This window comes from Phaseolus vulgaris, chromosome 3 (assembly GCF_000499845.2).
Source record: "Phaseolus vulgaris cultivar G19833 chromosome 3, P. vulgaris v2.0, whole genome shotgun sequence".
NCBI classification, from domain to species: Eukaryota; Viridiplantae; Streptophyta; class Magnoliopsida; order Fabales; family Fabaceae; genus Phaseolus; species Phaseolus vulgaris.
Window position 1 is genome coordinate 48759919 of NC_023757.2, and position 24595 is coordinate 48784513.

At 29.4% G+C, this 24595-nt stretch overlaps 2 protein-coding genes and 4 non-coding genes across 7 annotated transcripts; all 6 read left to right on the forward strand.

The window, feature by feature from the left end:
• The first annotated feature begins 3318 nt into the window (after nt 1-3318).
• LOC137808851 (small nucleolar RNA SNOR75) lies at nt 3319-3405 on the forward strand. The gene has a single exon (XR_011080750.1). It is a non-coding gene; the product is annotated as a small nucleolar RNA SNOR75 (small nucleolar RNA).
• Nucleotides 3406-3480: 75 nt separating this feature from the next.
• On the forward strand, nt 3481-3557 carry LOC137808891 (small nucleolar RNA Z105). Its single transcript, XR_011080764.1, has one exon. It is a non-coding gene; the product is annotated as a small nucleolar RNA Z105 (small nucleolar RNA).
• Nucleotides 3558-11032: 7475 nt separating this feature from the next.
• LOC137808849 (small nucleolar RNA SNOR75) lies at nt 11033-11120 on the forward strand. The gene has a single exon (XR_011080748.1). It is a non-coding gene; the product is annotated as a small nucleolar RNA SNOR75 (small nucleolar RNA).
• A 75-nt stretch (nt 11121-11195) lies between these two features.
• On the forward strand, nt 11196-11272 carry LOC137808892 (small nucleolar RNA Z105). The gene has a single exon (XR_011080765.1). It is a non-coding gene; the product is annotated as a small nucleolar RNA Z105 (small nucleolar RNA).
• Nucleotides 11273-14570: 3298 nt separating this feature from the next.
• Nucleotides 14571-17101, forward strand: LOC137808358 (oxygen-evolving enhancer protein 1, chloroplastic). Its single transcript, XM_068609427.1, has 2 exons — nt 14571-15133; nt 16150-17101. The coding sequence occupies exons 1-2, from the start codon at nt 14900-14902 to the stop codon at nt 16906-16908; spliced, it is 993 nt and encodes a 330-aa protein (XP_068465528.1). The 5' UTR covers nt 14571-14899; the 3' UTR covers nt 16909-17101.
• Nucleotides 17102-21491: 4390 nt separating this feature from the next.
• LOC137808359 (CASP-like protein ARALYDRAFT_485429) lies at nt 21492-23961 on the forward strand. 2 transcript variants are annotated; one of them, XM_068609429.1, is made up of 4 exons: nt 21492-21694; nt 21865-22056; nt 23357-23489; nt 23584-23961. In XM_068609429.1, exons 2-4 carry the CDS (start codon nt 21887-21889, stop codon nt 23776-23778), a joined length of 498 nt encoding a protein of 165 aa, XP_068465530.1. In that variant the 5' UTR covers nt 21492-21694; nt 21865-21886; the 3' UTR covers nt 23779-23961. The 2 variants fall into 2 exon arrangements, with proteins under 2 accessions (XP_068465530.1, XP_068465529.1); XM_068609428.1 differs by lacking the exon at nt 21492-21694 and having other exon boundaries at nt 21708-22056.
• Nucleotides 23962-24595: the final 634 nt, after the last annotated feature.

Below are 24595 nucleotides of genomic sequence, written 5' to 3' on the forward strand. Positions count from 1 at the left end.
TATGGAAATTTTAATGTTGTTCATGTTGCAGTTGGCTTTGTTATGATGTAAAGGGAAGGGAGGGAGTTTTTTCTCACCTTTCTAATAGCCTTCCAGTAGCTTGTTAATTTCCAGCAGTTTGTTTTTGTTGGTTTTTTTGTGTAGATCAAGTTTTTTATGGGGTTGGGGCTCCTTAATAGTTTAAGTTTTCTTGAGTTAAGTGCTTTATTTTTTAACTTTGCTTTGATTGTTGTTTGCTTAAACTAGGAGTGTCTTATGTATAAAGGATTGGGACACTCCTAAAGTGTTTCATTTTATTCTATTAATTCGTTGTTGATAAAAAAAAATGTTGATGAGATCGAAACTTTTCGTTTGGACGTAGTTTTAGTTTTACTCTTCTCGTTTTGTACCTTACCATACCAAAAAATAAAACCAAAAATTATATATAAGCCCACTGCAATCCCTTTTTCCTACACATACTACGGGTAGAAAAAGTCTAAATTATTTATGAGTTATAAATATTTTATATATACTTCCCCAATTTAGAACTCCAAAATGTATTTCAAATTAAAAATATAGTTTAGATTACACAATTCATAATGTATTTTAAATTATACAATGACCTTTATGCTTTCTTATAGCACTTTCATACAAGAAGCGAAATAACAATTTTATCCTCTTCTTCATCTTCTCCATTGAGTACCCCTCTTTTCCTTTTTAGTCGCACCAACCTCCACTCCAATTTCTATCGTCGCAGTAACTCCCCACCTCCAAAATCCACTTTTGCGATAGCTCCCTGCATGAGCGCCACTCTCGCAGTAGCCCCCACCTCTAGCGTCACCGTCGTGACACCTTCCACGTTCATCAGCACCATCGTAGGAGCCCCTCAACTTTATCGTCTAATCAGAAAAAAAAAATTGTATTTTGGATTATACAATCTGAAATACAAATTAATGTATTTAGAGTATTCTGGATTCTAGAATTCGAAATACAAAATTTGTATCCCATAGAATTCGAAATACAATATTAGGGATTGTAAAATTCAAAATACATACTACTTGTACAATTTTGTAATCCATATTATATAATTCAAAATGTAAATTTTGTATTATGAATTTTATAATTCAGAATGGAAACTTTTGTATTTTGAATTTTAGAATTTAAAATAGACAATTTTGATATTTTTGAAAAATATGTGGATGTCATAAGAAACTAAGGAGGTGAAAAAAAATTTGTCATCCATAAATATATTTTGAATTCTGTAAATGTATTCAAGATCACATAATCTAAAAATCTGAAAATGTATTTTGGATTTATTCTTGAATACATTTTTGAATTACACAATAAAAAATAATTAAGGCATCCAAGTTTGTTAGGCCGAACGGGTTCTAAATAGAAAATGGCCTATACTGTTTATACTCTCCATTTTGCTCTTTAAATCCTTTGCGTATATTATTAAATTACAAAAGTTTGAAGTAAAATGATTTTACAAAATTTAGTTTCTATTTTATAAAAAAATTATATTATTTAAAATAACATTCGTAAAATGTAGGGAAAAAGTGAGAATATGACGGTGGGAGAAAATAAGACTATTTTGAAAGTATTAAAAAGACGTGGATTGTGGAAAGAAAAAGCAAGATGTAAATAGAATGAGGGTTATTTCTTTCTGCACCTCATAGTTTCCATGTGTACACATATGAGTGTGGTTAAAAGCCTAAATTTGTTGTTATCACTTATCGTGGTTGTCATCCTTCTTTATGTTTATATATATGTATTGTCTCATAGATGAATTAAAGGAAAAAATATTTTGGATTATGTAATCCAAAAAATATTTTAAATTGTGTAATTTAGAATTTTTTTTAATAAAAAATTATTCTAATTATGTAGTGTGAATGAGACTTTTTTGGACTACACACTCTATAAGTCAAAGAATGACTTCTAAATTATGCAATTTGAAAGATTTTATAAAACAAATACTTATGTATTACACAATTCAAAAATAAAATAAAAATTAAATGGTATAATCCAAAAATAAAAAATAACTTTCAAACTATATCATTTGAAAAAAATTTCATGTAAAAGTGATTTTTAAATTGTGCAATTCAAACGTTAAAGGAACTTTCGGATTACTTGAAAGTAAAAAAACTTATAAATTACACAATTTAAAAATAAAAATAAAATTTTTAAATTACACAATTTAAAGATAAAAAAAGTTTTAAATTACAAAATTTGAAAGTAAATTTTTTTAGATTGCACAATTCTAAAAAATAAAATAAAATTTATGATTTTTTTTTTCATATGAAGAACATTGGGAATCCAACAAGGGTGCAAAAAATATCCCAATAGGATTAGGGAAATTTCTTCCTACACATATCACTTTTAACCTGCACCATATATTTTTTTAAAATTTCTAGAATTATCCTTATTTTAAATTTAAAAATCTGAAATAATAAATATAATTCAAAATTAAAAAAATACATTCTGGATAAGAATTTCTGTAATTCAAAAATGTATTCTGGAAATTTAAATTCAGAATATATCTGGAATAAGAGTTTTGAAATTTATCCACACCCTCTTTTTATCCAAGATTATTTTTGTCAGTTTTTAGGAACATTTTTGTCATTTCAATAGCAGATTGGGTGTACGTTAAAATGGGAGAATTTGTCTAGGATTAGCCTTAAAACGATGACTCTTTCTTCCTGCACCTCCATACCTTCTTCTCTCACCTCCATAAATTTTCAAATTTCCAAAAATGCCCCTCTATAATATTTCGAATTACATAATCCGGAAGTCATTTTTCAAATTTGTAATTAGCTTCCGGATTACATAATCCGGAAGCCTTTTTTCCAATGCATGATTACTTTTCAGATTACATAATCCGAAAGTCTTATTTAGCTTCTGGATTATGTAATCCGGAAGTCTTTTTTAAATGAGTTTCCGGATTACATAATCCGGAAGCTATTCTATGGGGTGACACAAGAAGGATAAAAATGTATTTTCATGTTGTGTATGGAGGTGGCAGAAGAAGATATGGAGGTGCAGGAAGAAACAGTCTAAAACGATCGATCAGGCCCATTCAGCTTGCGGCCCAATAATTGGACCCATTAAACCCTTATGGCTACGCGAACCCTAAGTCTTCCTTCTCAGATCTAAAGGGCTATAAAAGTAGTCTCTTCCATTCAACTTGCACAACAAGAACTACAGCTTCAATTTTTTAATTCTTTTTTTGTTATCTCAAATCTATTTCGTGTTTCGTAGGTTTTGTATTCGATTTATTTGATTTGGTTGATATTGGTTTTTGAATCCTTTTTTTATTAAACTTCTGAGAAGATGTGGTTTTCTCGGTGATGATCAAACAACGATGACGAGTCCGATAAATCCATTCTTACAATTCTGACGACAAAACGAGGCATTTGTCTGAGAGGATTCCACTCTTTCCATTCATTATGCTATTTAATTTATTTTTCAAGAATTTATTGTTTAAATTTTCGTGGTGATTAATTGGCATGATGATGATAATTTTAAATACTTTCATACGATTATTTATATGATGAAAGCAATCCTCCTACTCATTCTGAATGCCGGTTAAGTAATTAGTTATTAATGTGCACTGCTGATGTTACGAAGGTATTTAGATTGTGTTTCCATGATTTTGTCCGAAGCTATTTTGAGTCTCTTTTTCCCCCTTCTTTCATCCGTTTCCTCAGACTTTTAGTAGAAAATTTCCACCTGCATTGATTCTTATTTCTTGTATGTCATAAAGAATCTGCGGGTAATTTTGAGAGTGGTTTTGTTTATGTGATTGTATCAAATTTTAATGTCAAATAATGAAGCTTTTGAAAGGGAATTGTGTTTACTTACGCCCTTTTAAAGATAATGGGTTGGTTGGGTCTTGAAAACTAGTATGTTTAGTAGCGTTAATGGTGTTTTGCTGTGGTGATTACTGGTTGCACAGATAAAAGCGAAGATTTCATTACACAATCAACCATTTCATTATATTGATAAGTTTTTTGTTCTGGTTCAGCAGTGTCTGATGAACTCGTGTTAAAGTTGGCGTCCCTTTTTTCCTTCTTTCTTCCTCTTTTTGTAGTTTAAATTTACCTTATAAAGTCGAGTAATAGAAACCATTTCCAGGGATTTTGGTAGTTTTTGCTCATGTTCAAAAAATTTCGCCGGAATATAGGTCAGTTACAATGTCATACTGAGATGAGGAGTACCCTATGGTCATGGACCTCTCCTTAGGCCAATTGAAAAAATAGTATTAGGCTGTTTCTTCCTGCACCCACTTCATATTTTGAAAAAGACTGTTTTATTCTTTTAAAATTGTCTTTTGTTGCTTTTTTAGTGATTTTTTCAGAAGACATTTTTTGAAAGGATATTTTGTAATAGTTTTGTCTTTTGAATTTTCTATTCTGAAAACAATTTTTGTTTATGAAACTCTTATTCTGGAAATACTTTTTGTTTATGGAACTTTTAATTCTAAAAACATCCAAAACTGAAAAAGAATAATGTAGGGGTGAGGAAGAAACTCCCCTGATCTTATACCGTGAGGAAAGGAAGATCCAGCATTTGAGAACTTAGATTAGAACCAACTTTAAGAAAAATAGAAACATATAAGGCCATTACTAAAAAGTTTAAAAAATAATGATTACAAGGCCCAAAATAAAAAAAATACAAAATTACTTTTTATTCTAACTCCTAATTAAATTATAAATAACTTTGTAGTTAATGATGGATGATTGTGCACTCCAATAGAATGTTGAAGAAATTCGACATTTTAGAAGTATATTCTTGTCTAAAATAATAATAAAAACAATAATGGAATTCTGATTAAACATGAATTAAATTAATGATACCGAAACAATAGTAAATTTTCCAAATACAAATATACGTTGTTAGTCCTTACATATTCTTCAGCTTTGTGACTCGGTGTGTTCAACTTTTTAAAATAACCTTTCACATTTGAAGTTTCCCTTTCTTTCTTCTGCTATTTATTGAATTACAAAATACAAGTTTTAGTTACATGTATTGATTGAGGTTTTTTTTTTTTTTCTATGACTTTTATCTCATTTATAATGAAAAACTGTTTATTAAGTACCAAACTAAAAAAACACTTCAAACATTCAATTTTGACCCACTTACATGATAATTTTAAATTGGTATCTAATTAGTCACCAAAGTTTTTGCTACCGTTGCTAATTAGATACCAATTTAAAAACTATTTAACAATAATAGAAACTAATTTAGAAACCAATTTGTTTTATAGTTTCTAAAATAGTCTATAATTTAATTACTCTTACAACTAATTATTTTAGTATCTAAAAATTGATTTTTTTTCATGATTTTCTTGTAATGCTCATAGTCTATTCTAAAGTATCCTCAGTATCCTCTTTTATTTAATTTATTCATTGTTGATAGAAAAAAATGTAAAATTTATAGTTAGCTATTCTAAAAAATAAATTGTTGAACATAATTTTACTTAGTTGTCCTAAACATTGTAAATCCTCATGCTAGTCTGATCACTATTTTACAATATTCAGAAAAAAAAGCTAATAATCAATTCGATTAATTCCTTAAATTTTTATGGATGGAAGTCTTATATATATATATATATATATATATTCTGACTTTGAATTAAGTTAAACTTGAATTTGTGATCTAAAATTATTTTGAGTATTCAATTTTTTACATCTGAAATTGTAGATATGAGACTTCAAATACTAATTCAAACAAGTTGTTTGTGTCGAATACTTATATTATAAAATAATCAATTGGTAGTAGATGAAGATAATTAAATTTAAGAATTTGCATTTGCAAAGCAATAAAATCATAAATAAAAATTAAATTAAATGTTCAATTGATACAAGAGAAATCAAACGATTTAGCCATCGACGCTTCAACGAACGGTTGCTGCCTATCTTCTTGATCTTAAAGAAGCTGTGGATGCTCTTGATTGTCCTATATCTTCTGAAGAACACCGTGAAGCAATTTTAAATGGCTTGTCGGATGACTATGAGTCCATCATCATTTCCATTACTTCAAGATTAAACTCATGCAGAGTTGAAGATCTGGAAGTTCTTCTATTGATTCAGGAAGAACATTTGGAGAAAAATAGCCTTTCGACTAAGCTTCTAATTCAAGCGCATAACACTTACATCATCTCCCGTTTTCGTTCTTTCCCTCCTGCATATCACCCACTTTTATTCATTACATCATTTGCTGCCATGTAAGTTCAAATTTCTTGCCACCAAAAGGTTCATGCATCTATTATCATATGTCATAATTTGCTAATCCAAATCCATTTACAAATATTAGTTATTTGTTTCAGTTATTTACTGAAACTGGATAGCACAAACTGGAGGACGAATATACTCACAGCGGTGTTAGTGCCTTACATATTATTCAGCTTTCCTGATTCGTTGTTATACTTTTTAAGGTAACGATCACATTTGTAGTTTCTCTTTCTTTCTTTGCTATTTGTCGATTTACAAAATACACGTTTTAATTATATATTGATTGAATGTAATCCTCCAGAGCTGAAGTTCGAAAATTGATTGGATTCGTTGTAGTTATGCTAAGGCTTTTCTTCCCCGGACATTTAACTGGTATGCTTAACTGTTTGTAACCCTAACAACACTTCATTTTCAACCGGAAAATATATTTCTCCACATTTTCTTGGCTAAAATATGATTACATAAATCCCAGTTGAGTCTATTTCTTTTATGCTCTAACTTTTAATGTCAAACTGTTTATTAAGTACAAACTAAAAAACACTTCAAAGATACTCCAAGAATATATTTAATAAACTCAAAAATCAAATTATAAAAAAACTAAGTCAAATTTAGCTTTTATATTTTTCTAATAGGTCAATTTACTTATAATACATTCATGATCATTTTTGCATAGTTAGAAAGTTATATGTACTTGTAAATTACGTGTAGATTGGCTGGACGTACCTGGCTCAATAATTGTTATTTTTGCATTGGCTCCGAAGTATTTATTCAGAAATTAAGGAATAATTGGGTTGAATTAGCCATTGATCTTTTCATTGATTCTTACCTACTACAATAGAATATCAGGACTTATGAAGGATTCAGACATTTTTTCACAAGGAAACATGGAGTATCAAATATCCTTACAATCCTTCTCCTCATAGTCTACCTATTTGTGCATTTATATATATAAAGTGCATGTTTAATCTGACTTTGAATTAAGTTAAACTTGAATTTGTGATCTGAAATTATTTTGAGTATTCAATTTTTTACATCTGAAATTGTAGATATGAGACTTCAAACAAGTTGTTTGTGTCGAATACTTATATTATAAAATAATCAATTGGTAGTAGATGAAGATAATTAAATTATTGCTAATAAAAAAAAAGATAATTAATTTTTTTTCTGGCTTGGGTGCAATGGTGGGTGTGTTTATGGTTCGAGTTTACGGTTACTTTTTCATGGGTATAATCATCTGTGAAATTTGAACTACAACTATGACTTTCTTTACTATTTTATTTTATTTTTCTTACTTTTATTCCTTTAAATGGTCCAGTACTGTGTATGTTTACTGGCTTACTGTTAATTTTGGCTAAGCTGTGTGATTCAATTAGTGGCTGACTTCATTAGTGTTTTTTACTCTCTGTGTTTTTTAAACATGTCTGAAATTGAATTGGTTTTCCAGCGAAATTAAAGCAGCCAATGCTACATGGATGTTTTATAAGGAACGCATTATACCGTCATTGATTTATTGTAAATACCAGATAAACGGAAGACACCAATTTCTTATCTAACGGTTGTCCTTTCTTGTTGGAAGAAGGGAAAATAATAGTATCACATTATCGGCTTAAACTTGTTAAGATTATAGATTTAATGAATTTCCATAAACTTGGTAATTCTTAAAAACTTACTTTGGAAGAAATATTTGAAATCTGTTTGTGTAAGTTTTGAGGCAGTTGAAACGAGAAGGAACAACAAGCATTTGCTTTAATAGTAGGGAATGTGTAGGGAGGGAGGGGTGTAACTTTGCGGTGTATTTTGACTGTTTTGCTTTCCTAAAGTGTAGCTGAAAAATCTCTTTGTTTGCCTTGTCTTTTTTTGTTTGTATTTTCAACTTTAGGACTCTACTAAAGTTGCTTTTGTTCTCTTTGACAAACTTCTATCTTCAATTCTAAGTTTGGCTGTGGGGTGCCTGGAAAAACGGCTACATATTAGCATGGGGAAGGGAACCAAAAACAGCATTCTTCATCGCTGTCCAAAATCAAGAAATTTCGTCTTCATTTAATTTTTAGTTTAATCTTTGAAATCTACAACAACTGTTTGTTTGAAAGACTGAGGGGGGAGATTTTAAAAAAACATTATTATAGTTTTGCCTTGTAAAATGGGTGGAAGAAAAGAAAAAGAAAACAAAAAATTATTTTTCATGACTGAGAAAATAATAATAATAATAATTCTCCACACTCTCTTCCACATAATCACTCTCTCTGTCACATAGACATTCTTTTTCTGCCCACGTAAACAGCAACATCTGACCTTGTTATGAAGGACTTCACGGAAATGACTAATTTAGATACGTTTTTAAAAACATAGGGACCAAATTGATTTTTTTAAAAACCACGGTACTAAATTGAATATTGACCCCAAATGTAAGGACGAATAAGGTAATCAAATCTATTTTGTATATACTTTCCCAATTTAGAACTCCAAAATGTATTCCAAATTAAAAATATAGTTTAGATTACACAATTCATAATGTATTTTAAATTATACAATGACCTTCATGCTTTCTTATAGCACTTTCATACAATAAGCAAAATGACAATTTTATCCTCTTCTTCATCTTCTCCATTGAATACCCCTCTTCTCCTTTTTGGTCGCAGCAACCTCCACTCCAATTTCTACCGTCGCAGTAACTCCCCACTTCAAAAATTCACTGTTGCAATAGCTCCCTACCTCAGCGCCACTGCCACACTAGCCCCCACCTCTAGCGCCACCGTCGTGACACCTTCCACGTTCAGCAACACCGTCGTAGCAACCTCTCAACTTTATCGTCTAATTAGAAAAAAAATTGTATTTAGATTATACAATCTGAAATACAAATTAATGTATTTAGTGTATTCAAGATTCTAGAATTCGAAATACAAATTTTATATCCCATAGAATTTGAAATACAATATTAGGGATTGTAAAATTCATAATACATACTAAAAATTATATTTCAAATTGTAGAATTTGGAATTAAAATTTGTATTTTTGTAATCCATATTGTAAAATTCAAACTTTTGTATTTTGAATTTTATAATTCCGAATGAAATTTTTGTATTTTGAATTTTAAAATTCAAAATAGGCAATTTTGATATTTTTGAAAAATATGTGGATGCCATAAGAAACTATGGAGGTAAAAAAAAATTGTCATCTATAAATATATTTTGAATTGTGTAAATGCATATCACATAATCTACAAATCTGAAAATGTATTTTGGATTACATAGATTACACAATAAAAAAATTAAAATAAAATTAAAAATTATGTAATTTGGAACATTTTTATGAACTCCACAATCCAACATGCATTTTAGATATTTCAAAGCAACAAGAAATCTTGTGGTGCATAAATTAACTTACCTAAGACATCCAAGTTTGTTAGGCCGAACGAGTTCTAAATAAAAAATGGCCCATACCGTTTATACTCTCCATTTTGCTCTTTAAATCCTCTGCATATATTTTTAAATTACAAAAGTTTGAAGTAAAATGATTTTACAAAATTTAGTTTCTATTTTATAAAAAAATTATATTATTTAAAATAACGTAAAATGTAAAAAAAAAAAGGTGAGAATATGACGGTGGGAAAAAATAAGACTATTTTGAAAGTATTAAAAACACGTGGATTGTGGAAAGAAAAATCAAGATGTAAATAGAATAAGGGTTATTTCTTTCTGCACTCTCATAGTTTCCATGTGTACACATATGAGTGTGGTTAAAAACTTAAATTACTCATATTTTGTTATCTCTTATTGTGGTTGCCATCCTTCTTTATGTTTATGTATATGTATTGTTTCATAGATGAATTAAAGGAAAAAAATATTTTGAATTATGTAATTCAAAAGATACTTTATGTGTAATTTAATTTTTTTTTATAAAAAAATTATTTTAATTATGTAGTATGGATGAGACTTATGTATTACACCATTTAAAAATGACTTATGTGATTTTTAAATTGTGCAACTCAAACGTCAAACGAACTTTCGGATTACATGATTGAAAGTAAAAAAACTTATAAATTACACAATTTAAAGATAAAAAAAAGTTTTAAATTACACACAAAGTCATTTTTTAGATTTTCACAATTCTGAAAGTAAAAAAAGTTTTATGAATTTTTTTTTTCATAAACCAGAAGGACATTGGGAATTCAACAATGGTGCAAAAAATATCCCAATAGGATTAGGGCAATTTCTTCCTACACTATATCACTTCTAACCTACACCATATTATTTTTTGAAATTTCTAAAATTATTCTTATTTTGAATTTTTAAAAATCTAAAATAATAAATATAATTCAAAATTAAAAAAATACATTATGAAAAATAATTTATGTAATTCAAAAATATATTCTGAAAATTTAAATTCAGAATATTTCTCGAATAAGAGTTTTGGAATTTATTCACACCCCTCTTACTATCCGAGGTTATTTTCGTCATTTTTAGGATATTTTTGCCATTTCAATAGCAGATTGGGTGTATGTTAAAATGGGAGAATTTGTCTAGGATTAGTCTTAAAAAGATCAATCAGGCCCATTAAGCTTGTGGCCCAGTAACTGGACCCATTAAACCCTTATGGCTGCGCAAACCCTAAGTCTTCCTTCGCAGATCTAAAGGGCTATAAAGTTGTGACCTCTCGTTTCCATTCAACTTGCACAACAAGAACTACAGCTTCAATTTTTTAATTCTTTTTTGTTATCTTAAATCTATTTCGTGTTTCGTAGGTTTTGTATTCGATTTATTTGATTTGGTTGATACTTGTTTTTGAATTTTTTTTATTGAACTTTTGAGAAGATGTGGTTTTCTCGGTGATGATCAAATAATGATGACGAGTCCGATCGAATCCATTCTTACAATTCTGACGACAAAACGAGGCATTTGTCTGAGAGGATTCCACTCTTTCCATTCATTATGCTATTTAATTTATTTTGCAAGAATTTATTGTTTAAATTTTCGTGGTGATTGATTGGCATGATGATGATAATTTTAAATACTTTCATATGATTATTTATATGATGAAAACAATCCTCCTACGCATTCTGAATGCAGGTTAAGTAATTAGTTATTAACTGTGTACTGCTGATGTTACGACAGTATGTAGATTGTGTGTTTTCCATGATTTTGTTCCAAGCTCTTTTGAGTCTCTTTTTCCCCCTTCTTTCATCAGTTTCCTCGGACCTTTTTGTAGAAAATTTCCACCTGCATTGATTCTTATTTCTTGTTTGTCAAAAAGAATCTGCGGGTAATTTTGAGAGTGGTTTTGATTATGTGATTATATCAAATTTTAATGTCAAATAATGAAGCTTTTGAAAGGGGATTGTGTTTACTTACGCCCTCTTAAATATAATGGGTTAATTGGGTCTTGAAATCTAGTATTTTTAGCGTTAATGGTGTTTTGGTATCGTGATTACTGGTTGCACAGATAAAAGCAAAGATTTCTCATTACACAATTAACCATTTCATTATATTGATAAATTTTTTGTTCTGGTTCAGCAGTGTTTCTAGATGAACTCCTGTTAAAGTTGGCGTCCCTTTTTTCCTTCTTTCTTCCTCATTTTTGTAGTTTAAATTTACCTCATAGTTCAGTAATAGAAACATTTTTCAGGGTTTTTGTAGTTTTTGCTCATTTCAAAATTTTCGCCGGGAATTTCGGTAAGTTACAATGTCATCCTTAGACGGGGAGTACAAATGGTCATGGACCTCTCCTTAGGTTAATTGAAAAACTAATCTTAGGCTGTGTATTCGCTGTGCTTCATCATTTTTGAAAAAGACTGCTTTATCATTTCTGGAAACACTTTTTTTGTTTATGAAACTCTTATTCAAACACTTTTTTGTTTATGAAACTCTTATTCAAACACTTTTTTGTTTATGAAACTCTTATTCAAACACTTTTTGTTTATGAAACTCTTATTATGGAAACACTTCTTTGTTTATGGAACTTTTAATTCTGAATTCATCCAAAACTGGAAAAGAAAAATGTAGAAGAGGTAGATACTCTTCTGATCTTATACCATGAGGAAAGGAAGATCCAGCTTGTTCTCACATATGTAGATAAATAAGTGAGAAAGCCACCTAAGTATGTGCCCCCATATCCATTTTTTTAACTATATCATGCACATATAATAAATCATAAAAAAAATAACGAAAATTGTAAAAAAGTTTATATATTAATAAAAAAATTAACTATATTAATTATATAAATATTAAAATAACAATAATATTAAAAATAAAATTTTAAAATAATGATAATAAATATTAATTAAAATAATTTCAGTTATTTTAATTTTATTTCAAATATACTGTATACACCCAAAAAAATTAATCATTTATAATAAAAATATTAAATATATTTCTAATAAAATAAAAATGCCTATATATATTTATAAAAGTAGTATAAAAATTTAATTAAATTAAATTTTGTAAAATATTTCATATTTTATTTTAAATATTTTAAAGATAAAAGTAAATTTGTAAATATATATAATTTAAAGAATCATAAATAATATTAAAATTAATTAAATTCATTAATATACGTACAGGTAAATTTGTAATCTTACAATTTACAGAATTTAAAATATTCTTACAACCTATTTCAATAAACTTTCCTCAAATACATACCTCAATCCAAATAACCTCAACTTTCTTTACACCTCCCCTCTCTCAATTTTCCACTCGCCCACACCCTATAATCCAAACAAAGCCTTAAATTATAACCAAGCTTTAGGAAAAATAAAAACATATCAAAGCACGTTACAAATAAGTTTAAAAATATAATGATTACAAGACCCAAAATACAAAATTACATTTTATTTTAACTTCTAATTAAATTATAAATAAATTCATCGTTGATGATTGATGATTGTGCACTCCAGTGTTGAAAAAATGCGACATGTTAGAAGTATATTCTTGTCTAAAACAATAATGGGATTTTAATTAAACATGAATTAAATTAATGATACCGAAACAATAGTAAGTTTTCAAAAAAATTGTCACTTCTCATCCTAACACTAGACAAAATACATGAATGTAAGTAAAAATTAAGGTTAACATTATCTTGGGTAAAAATTGTTATAGTTTATGATATATAGTTGAACCCTCATTCTTGATGGTGGAACTGAATTGGAATAATCATATTCAATAAGGTTTTAGGGTTTGGTGGAACTGAATTGGAATGATTATATTCAATAAGGCTTGGTGGAGCTGCATAATAAACATATTACATTCTTCCAGAAGGGGAAAGGAATTAAAATAAAGAACTAAAATATTTTCTATAATTAACATTGAAAGGGATTCCTTAATTGTCTATATAACTTAGTATTTATATTTATAATATTTACTTTCATTCTAATTTTAATTAAGAAATTTCTTAATCTTTTTAATATACATTTTGGCTGAAATATTAATTAAAATTAAAAACATATTTTCTAATCAATGACTAATTAAGTTTATATTACTAAATGCTGAATAAACATATTTACATTATTTCATAATGTTAATGGAGTTAAGTTCAAGTACTAAGCTATTTGCTATATTTATTAAAACCAATTACTTCAAATAATCTACAAGAATATATATTTATACTTGTGGTTTTAATATATTATTGTAAATTAAAATATTGTTGGGATTATTGTTTTTATTGTTGAAAATTTTGTTTTTTTTAACTTAGATAAAAAAACTCAAACGTGACAAAAATGTTAAACAAAAACATTATTTTTTGAACTCTAGTATATTTTTTTAATAAAAAATTAGATAATATATAAGGATTTTGCATTGTAATACAATGTTCTTCACCATATTATGGACTATAAATCATTTTATCTTTTAAACAAATGATTAAGAGTTGATTCCTAAATGTTGCCATAAAGCCTATTCTTTTATAAAAGACCTTAATGTAAAAAAGTAAAATATATCCTTTAAATTTAAGACATATTTAAAATCTATCTTGGATGAAGTATAGTGAGAATTAGATAGTGAGACAACATGCGTGCATTAGAAACTATATATAGTAGAAAAAATTATTGTGAAAAAACATTTATGATGAACATTTATTCTACATAAAAAAAAGTTGAGTCTACAACTATTTAAAAAAAATGTGGAGTTTAAATGAAGTTTGTTATCTTGAATTTTTTATTATTGTTGCATTGTTTTGATTAGAAAAATATTGAGGAGAATGATGGTATAAAAGATATATTTTATTACTCACTCAAATTTGTATTATTTTTACTTTCTCAAATATGTTTCATGGCTAAAGATTATTTTGTGTTCCAAGTAACATTTTCCTTGGGTTAAAGACTTACATAAACCATTATAATATCCTATTTTTTGGACCATGTTGCTCCTCAAACAAAAATTCGTGGTTTGTGTTTTGGATCCATATTCCTCTTTTATTTTTAAACGTCTTGGTTTGTGGTGCATGTGATCCTAGTCACCAAAATGCTGACAGATAGTATCTTGATCCGAATTGAGAAGCTTGCAATGTGGCAAGCAACAGCATCATTGTCATTAGCATGAACCATCCAATAAGAGATCACCTTATCCTATCCGTTATCCTACTCACACCATAGCCACCAAATAATTGTACTCTCTCCACTATCTGAAAACACTTACAAACTGCTTGTTTCAAGACCTCACAGAGACAAAGTGTGAGGAGGGAACACTACATTGGTGGCAATGGCAGCCTCACTACAAGCAGCAGCTACTTTCATGCAACCAACCAAGTTGGGCAGAACCAACACTTTGCAGCTAAAGTCCCCTCAGTCCATTTCAAAGGCTTTTGGTTTGGAACCTGCTGGAGCTAAGATCTCATGCTCCCTTCATGCTGATCTTAAGGACTTTGCTCAAAAGTGTGTTGATGCAACCAAAATTGCAGGATTCGCCCTCGCCACCTCTGCTCTCGTTGTCTCTGTATGTACTCTTCTTTTCTACCAATTTCATAACATAAATCTATTATTAACTGTTAGATGAACTTCCCACAATTTTCTATTTTTGCATAGGAAAAAACTTATGTACTATAAGGATGGTTGGTGTTGCTTGTTGGGAAGTCCCACATGGTAGTAACCTATAGTTTGATAGTAAAGTTCAAGGTTAGGCCTAAGAGCACCCATGTTCATCTTTCTTATCAAATGATGAATTCTTTTTGCTTTTCTTCTTTACGTTTTTGTAAGATCCATTAGATGAACATCTCTGGCTTGGAAGTAGTAACAGTCCATCTAATTAAGGAGGTGATTGACAAATGTTGCATAGAAATCATCAATGATAGTAATCGTCTGCAGTAATTTAATTTTGTCTTGTGATATATATATTCAGCATAACATATGTACTGATTTATGAAGCCAAGCCACTGCCAGTGTCAAGCATAGGACTTAACCTTTGTAAATATCAAATTAGAATACTAATTGATTTGCTAGAATTGATAAGACGTGCTTACCAATGATGCTCAGTTTATTAATGAACTAAATAGTCACATTTGTCCTTCAATGATATAATCTTAGTCATATTAGACCCTCAATGATGGAAATATATAACACTTGAAGCCCTTGAATATTCATCTTTGGTCAAGTCAGTTCTCGTGTAACATGTCATGAAGACTAGTTTCACAGTCCTTATACACTCATTCAGGATTAATTTACTGATTAAATGCACATATAAATGTTATACTTTTCAATACACTAATTTTAGCACACTTTTTATTATAGGATGAAGTTTATTAGAACTCAACAAATCATGTTGTTTAGAGTCTAACACATGGCCTTGTGAGTTCTGACAGATTTTAAGCAAAAATAGAGTGAGCTAATGTTGGTCATGGGTATTTTAGAAAAGGTGTTCTCAACATGAGTGACGTTGTATGTTTAAAGAACTAACTTGACTCAACTATTCATTTATATTGGCAATATTGTGCATTACTGACTAAAGAGCTTCAGGGGGCAAGTGCTGAGGGTGTTCCAAAGCGGCTAACCTTCGACGAAATCCAGAGCAAGACCTACTTGGAAGTGAAGGGGACAGGTACAGCAAACCAGTGTCCAACCATTGATGGTGGAGTGGACTCATTTGCCTTCAAGCCAGGCAAATACAATGCCAAGAAGTTATGCCTTGAGCCAACTTCATTCACAGTGAAGGCTGAAGGTGTGGCCAAGAACGCCCCACTTGAGTTCCAAAACACAAAGCTCATGACACGTTTGACCTACACTCTTGATGAGATTGAGGGACCCTTTGAGGTGTCTTCTGATGGCACAGTCAAGTTTGAGGAGAAAGATGGCATTGACTACGCAGCCGTGACGGTTCAGCTACCGGGTGGCGAACGTGTGCCATTCCTCTTCACCATCAAGCAGTTGGTGGCCTCAGGGAAGCCAGAGAGCTTCGGAGGGCCATTTCTGGTGCCATCATACCGTGGAAGCTCTTTCTTGGACCCCAAGGGAAGGGGTGCTTCCACAGGTTATGACAATGCTGTTGCTTTGCCTGCTGGTGGAAGAGGAGATGAAGAGGAACTTGCCAAGGAAAACAACAAAAGTGCCTCATCATCCACGGGGAAAATCACCTTGAGTGTCACCAAGACCAAGCCTGAGACTGGTGAGGTTATTGGTGTGTTCGAGAGTGTTCAGCCATCTGACACTGATTTGGGAGCAAAGGCCCCAAAGGATGTCAAGATCCAGGGCGTCTGGTACGCTCAGCTTGAGTCATAGAGTCTTTCTTTTATGCTTTGTTTTGTGTTTTTTGTTGGCTAAGATTTTGTTGTGACTCCATGGTGTTCCATTGACTCAACTTTCCTAGCACTACTCAGAGTACTATCATGGTTGTATATTATATCGACCTCCAATTACACTGCTTAACATTTCAATCTTTAAATTGATGGTGTGTGTGAGTTTTGTAGATTAAGTTCTTACTAGTTGCAACAATTGCATCGCATTATTTGCTTCATTACATATAATATGCTCGTAACCAGGGAAACACTGCATTTGAAGAGGATTGCAATTGACGTCTGCAGATGTAATTACTCTCAGTTCTCTGTCAGACAAATTATCAAACATTTTATGATCATCATAATATATTTTCAACTAGTTATTTTATTGGATTATAGCTTCATACAAAAATTCAGTTAACCAAACATTGGGCTAACCATCATAGTATGATGGTTCATAAACATGTGGTTAGAGGTTCAGTTTTCACATTTATTTATGAAAAAAATATCTACTGGAAGAAGTTAACTATTTAAGACTTGTTTGTATCAACTTCTTCATAAGCACTTTTAAAACAAAAAAATTATAAACAAAAATTAACTTATGTATAAATTAAAAGTGATTTTTTTAAAAAAAATAAAATATTTTTTTATAAATTAATTTATCAATAAACTAGTTTTAACTTATGAAAAAATTAATCTCTATTTTTTTTCAAAATATTTATACAAAATTTCATTCAAATATATACTAAAAGATATCCTAATAGTTTTAGATATTGGTTCTTATTTTTGTGATGCCTTTGAAAAAATAAAACCTAGAATTCATTTACTAACTTAATTTTTTTTCTTGTAGATCCCTAAACTGATAGTCAATCGTTTTTTTCACCCTAATGTTGAACCCAATTAATATGATGTTTGTTTACTATTTTGACTATATTAATTAAAAATATAAAATTAAAATAATTATGTATGTTGAACCCAATTTATTATTATTAAAATAAATTATTTAAAAACTGAAACTAAAACATATTAAAAGTGTTTTCAATTTACAATAAAAATAAGTGTATATCCAAAATATATGTTTATTCCTTAATAAGTTCTTTTCTTCACTTTTTTTTATCCAACTCTTTCAAATATTGTTCCACTTTCATGTACAATTTGTGAAATTTCCCAAAATACTTTGTATTTCATATCTCGATTTCCTCTTTGTTTGGATTCCGTTCTTCATGCAAATGGAAAAGGTGATTGAGTTTTGTGTTTATTTTCACTAAATGTCACTGATTTATGATGAATTAGTGTTTTTTTTTAATTCTTCTTTCAAGTGAAGAGAAAGCATGGAAAAGTCACTCACTGGTTTATTGAGATTTTGAGATCCATTGAGATTTTTTTTGAACATAAGCATTTGAATGAAACAAAACTGATTATCTTATCTATGATAACCGATTATCCTTGTATTTTCAATTCATAATTGATGTTTCATTGCCTTTAAATACTCACACCATTGATTATTCATATTTTTTTATTATCTATGTCTTTTTTTTTTTAAGTAGTGAACATCGATGTTGTGTTCTCCATAATCGATGTTGATTTTTTTCCAGTCACATAATCAATGGTGCGATGTAATTGTAGAGGTAGATAATCAATTATTCATATTTTTTCAGTGAACATCGATATCATGGTGTCCATAATTAATGCTATTTTTTTTCACTCACATAATCAATGTTGTGGTGCTAGAAAATTGATTATTTGTTTTTTTTTTCAGAAAAAATTGAATAATTTAACAATTTTATTTTTTTTAATAGGAAATTAAATAATTTTAATCTGTGTTTATTTATGATTTGAGTAGTTTAGAAATTTTATTTACCTCATATTTTTATTTAAATAGGACATTAAATAATTTAAATTTTTTATTTATTTTATATTTTGAATAATTTAGAAATTTTATATATTTTATATTTTTTTTAAATAGGACATTAAATAATTTAGATTTATATTTATTTAAGATTTTGAATAGTTTAGGAATTTTATTTATCTTATAGGACATTATATAATTTAGGAAATTTCTTTAGGATTTTAAATAATTTAGGAATTTTATTTATTTTATATTTTAATTCAAATAGGATATTAAATAATTTAGAATTTATATTTATTTAGAATTTTGAATATTTTAGGAATTTTGTATATTTCATATATTTATTTAAATAGGACATTAAATAATTTAGGATTTATATTTATTTTAAATTTAGAATAATATAAAATTTTAATTTATTTATAATTTTCATTTAATAGTTCATGGAAAAAATTTGAATTTGTATTTGTTCAAAATTTGTAATACTTGAGAATTTTATTCATTTCTAATTTTTATTCAAATAAGGTATTAAGTAATTTAAAATTTATATTTATTTAAGATTTTGAATAATTTAGAAATTTTATTTATTTAAGACATTTTTTAAATAAAACATTAAATAATTTATATTTGTATTTATTTAAAATTTCCTATAAATAATGTTTTAATTAAAAACAATTATAATACAAAATAAATAAATCTAATTAATTTTTGAACAATTTTTAAATACAAAATCAAAGTTGTAAAATTATATTTTTATGAATTAAAAAAATAGAATTTCAGTCACATCATTCACAATATTTTTTACATTTTTCACTCGGTATACCGCAATCAAAACAACTTTACTGTAATTTTTCTTTTAGAACATTAAAAATTATTTTTTATTCTAAACAAAGAATAAGTGCTTTCAATTTTTCTTTGAAAGTATATGCCTCGAACCTTTGACCACTCCCCTTACCAAATTTTTTAAGTCTTTGGCATTCATCCCATAATGACTCCAAATGTTTTTCTTTTTTTTTTTGCCCAATCTTCCTTTGTTTCTCTCAACAACAATCAACAATGGTTAAAAAGTTCCTTTCCATCCATCTATTCCTTTATCATCAATTTTTTATCAATGTGACTTCTAGTCTTATTATTAAGTTTGGACCATGTAAACTTCATCTTCCAAACGAATATACTCTCCATTTTGTTGATGAACTCATTAAAATCTCTCTACATATTGATTTCTCTCATTCACTCTTTCATCTTATACAATTAAAATCACTCATAAGGCACACCACCTTTTGTTTTCTTAATTCGGTCTTTAAATTCCTCACTCCTCCAATAAGTATTTTTGTTTGTTTGTTTATAGACTACGAGACATAAATATTTATTATGATAACTCTCTTATTTCCTTCCTTCCTTCCAATTCTATACCATGGAACCTGACCCCATCAATGATTTTTGCATGTCAAAATCATCATTTCTCCACCGACAAAGTAATCTTCCTGCCATATTTTCTCTTGGCTTCATATACCATTGCGCCTATTCAAAAAGGAAAACATTACTTTTTCAAAAACCCGAAGTGCTGACCAAGTTTATGCTCAATAACTTCTGTCTATTTTGTTTCATGTATATTCACACATAAGTTGAAATTTCTTCCTTCACCACCTAATTCTCAACACTTTTCCCTTTTTATCCCTAATTCATTTTTTTTTCAACAATAAAAAATAAATAAATGTGAACTACTCTAGGGATGGTTCAACCCTTATACAAACATAAAATATCTAAGACACTTCATTTCAACACTCACACCGCCAAACACCTAGAATTACAAAACAATCTTAACTCAACCCAAAAAATCTGAACTAAAAAATAATTTAAAAAATCATCGTCATACAGACCAAAGGTTCGAGACACCACTCAAAAAATAGAACAAATATAAAAAAAACTTGGACGTAATCCAAGACCAAGCTTTCACTTGAACCAAAAAAACCACTTCTAAACCCGTGATATTAGATGTTAGTTTCTTTATTCAATACCTTCTTCCTTCCTCACATAACCCTGTTTTTCTCTTCACGTGTTTCGATTTTCTCCTGTAAATAACTATTTCTCCATCATGATGAACTCCTAGTAAAATGATAGATAGTAATATTTTATTTTTATTATATAAAAACAAGTTACTATTGCTTAGATAAAATAATAGTATTCTTGTACTATTACTTTTTTGCATAATTATATATGTGGAAATAAAAAGTTGAAGAAATAGTTTAATACATCTGTATAGTGCATATTACATTAATTTTAGTTTTAAGTGTTTTTAATATTTATTAATTACTTAAATTTTTTAAAAATACACGTAACTGTAAAATAAAATACATCTACTATACAACTTAAAATATTAATATTTTAATTACATTTATTTTATTTTTAATTTAAAATACTAATATATTATTATATTATTAAAATAGTTGTTAAGTGGAGGGTACGATTTCTGAGTACGTGTAGAAGTAGACTTTTTTTTTAAAAAAATTGTCAATCATATTAATCGTACAAGTCTTGGGCAGATTGCTTTTTACGAGGTACTGAATAAAAAAAAATACTTTGACACTGAAAGAGTAAAAAACATTTATTTGACTATCTATTATAATAATATATTAGTATTTAAAAAAAAACAATTAAAATATTAATTTATTAAGTTATTTAACAGGTATAATTAGTGTTTGAAGTGTGAAGATATATGAGTCGGCACTGAGCTAAGTTCTATAGTGTGGTGATGAAAGTCTAGAAATTAGAAGCCTGTTTGGTTTCATTGTTAGCGTGTTATTTTTTAGGCAATTATTTGTAGTACAGTTAAGACAGAATGATTAAGTGCCACGTAGGCGAATCCAGCCAGGTACCGCGCCGACAAAACCATTGAACCTAATTCCAAACAAGAAGAAAGAAGAAAGAAGAAAGAGAAGGAGAGGTTAAGAACCACCCACACCTACTTTATTTATCACAAGAACTCATTCCCCTCTCCAATTTAGATTAGTAACCACATTATTTAATAATTTTTGTGCCTTTCATACACTAATTCTCACCAATTATACATATAACACTCCTATTCCTACCTTATTATTATTATTATTATTACAGCTCTGAAATCTTAAGGTGGTTCATGTTACGGGCATGTTTGGGGTTGAATTACCATGGTAGAATGGAGGAGCTGCCAGGGGCGTTTGGAAGCAGCGCCAGTTTGGCTCTCCGATTGGGTCAAACAGTGTTTTCCACAGCTTCCCTTCTCTTCATGTGTTTGGATGTTGATTTCTACGGTTACACAGCTTTCTGGTATCTTTCTCTCTTTCTCTGTGTTTCTGACTTTGGTGTCGTCATGTTGTTCATCTTCTTGATATCCAAGTTGGGATCTTCCTTAATCTGTCACTCACTGCTTCACCAAATTTGCTAACTTTTGCCGATTTTATTATGCCCCATCATCTGATTTTTTTAAAGGGTAATTGATTTGGGGGGTCTTTGTTTAGTGATGTTGAAGTTTTATGTAGAATTGAGTTTGGGATCGTGTACCTGTGCTTGTCATGAATTGTTGCAGAAATCAAAGTGTGAGTTTTTGATTGGTGTGTCAGAGAGTGGTGTACTGTGGGGAAAGAACATGAGTAAAGGGAAGGGGGGGATTGTGGAAGAAACTGAGTCAAAGAAAGTGAGTCAAATTGGATGGCCTATTCAATTAATTGTAGTTGTTGCAGACATTCATACCAGTTGATGAGTAGTTTCTTAGTCATTACTCCCTTTTTCTTTCAAAGAAATGAAATAAGTTTTCTTTACCTTCAATACTTTTTTTATTTATATATCACAATATATATTTAAATTAATTAAAAGTTAAGTAAAAGAATAGGAATAGGAATATAAATGATGAAAAATTAATTAATATCGTCTTAAATTTTGAAAATAACACTAATATACTTAGAAACAAATCAAACGACTGGTTATATGGGAAAAAAATTACATTTTGGAATGGTGAGTCCGTATTTGTTGCTGTTGATCCATTTTTTCAACTTTGGCATTGAAATACCTTTATGAGACTTTAAGGAGGGATTGGAAACATTGAACATTATTAGGTTCTGATTTGTGGAATGGGGAAGTGCACATGTTTATTGGTGAAGATAAATCAGATTGAATAGGCATGTAGTCCATTCTGGCATGAGCGCTGGAGAAATTCTATACATTTTGTTTTGGCGCATTTAAGTTGAAAAAATATAAATGAATTATTTCAAGTTGTTTTTGTTGAACTGATATCCTTTTGGATAATTGAGTGTATTTCAATGTTGTAGGCACTGTTTTTTCCGTTTTTCACTTCAATGTTTCTAATTTTTTGTTCCATTATCCGTGTAATGCAATTTCATAGCAATTATGATAACTATGATACTGTCTTAAACGCTCTAGATTTCCACTTGATAGTGATAAGACGACATATTTCTTTGTGAAGTGGTTGTTTATATAGAAAACTTGTGGTCTAATAAAGCTTGGAGGAGGTAAAAGATTTGGGTATATGCATGTTTTCCCAGTTTCAAAAGTTGCAATGGCAATGCTTCACTTGAGTTTTTACCTTTGTCTTTGTTTATGGTATTCACAGCTATTTGGTAACAGTCATGGGTTTGGTAATTCCCTGGAGCATAACACTGTTGGTTGTGGATGCATACTCTGTCTTTATAAAATGTTTACCCCTCCAGCGAAGACTCGTAATGATAGTCTTTTTGGGAGACATGGTATGTGCAATTTGTGACCTAAAAAACTTGAAGTCTTTGTTGTTTCCATGCCATGCTAATGCACTAATGATATTACAGTTTTTCTACACCCCAGATTTTGTCATATCTGTCATTAGCTGCTGCATGTTCAACAGCCAGTGTCACAGATCTCCTGCTCGATGCCGATCGATCCTATTGCCCAGCAAAGCTATGCGGTAGATATCAACTATCTGCTGCTATGGCCTTCTTGTCTTGGTTTCTTTCATCAGCCTCTTGTCTGTTTAACTTCTGGCTTTTCCCTTCTTTGTAAAATCTACCTTGCTTGCTGTTCATATGTACTCCAATGAAAAGGGTGCAGATGACGAAGTCATTTGCTTTTGTAAAGATATTTTTTGTTTCCATGTGAATACAATTATCATGACTATAGCCAACAATGTAATAATTACTTTTCCAAGGCAAGAGAAATATCAAAATTCCTTGTCTTGGTTCTCAACTGCTTGCTACTTTTCTAGTCTATATTTACTGAGAGTTTATATTCCTACAAATTTGGTGCATGATGCTATGTTGATCACAGAACAGATTATGGAGACTAATTGAAATGGACTAAGAGAAATGCTAATTAAAGTATATGCGCACACTCCCTCACTTTTTCTATGACATTCTCTTATGTATGCACACATTCTAACTGTCTTGTTGCATCATATGAGCACCATGCGCTATAACTTACTCACATCAGAGTTGAAGCTGGTTATCACGCCTCGATTCATTGTATACAGTAACAAATCTCTGAATAGAGCGTGCGTGGGCGTTACTTGTAGCACAAAAACTTAGATTGTGCAGATTTTATCATAATGTGACTTGTGTGATAACTGTCATCTGTCAGTAATCAGAAGAGATTGACTGTGCTATATCTTGGAGTTTTGGAGCAGAGGCTATGGAGTGATTGTTAAAATAACAGGATAGATTGAATTAAAGAAGGAGAAATGATTTCTGTTTTTGTTATCATATGCTTGATGTTGATAAGAAGGTACACAGGTTAGAAATTAAAGTATGAAAATAACTTATCCATAGGAGCATTTTCTATCTTGTGTTATGTTCTTTCTTCCTTTATTTTTGGTCCAGTTCCT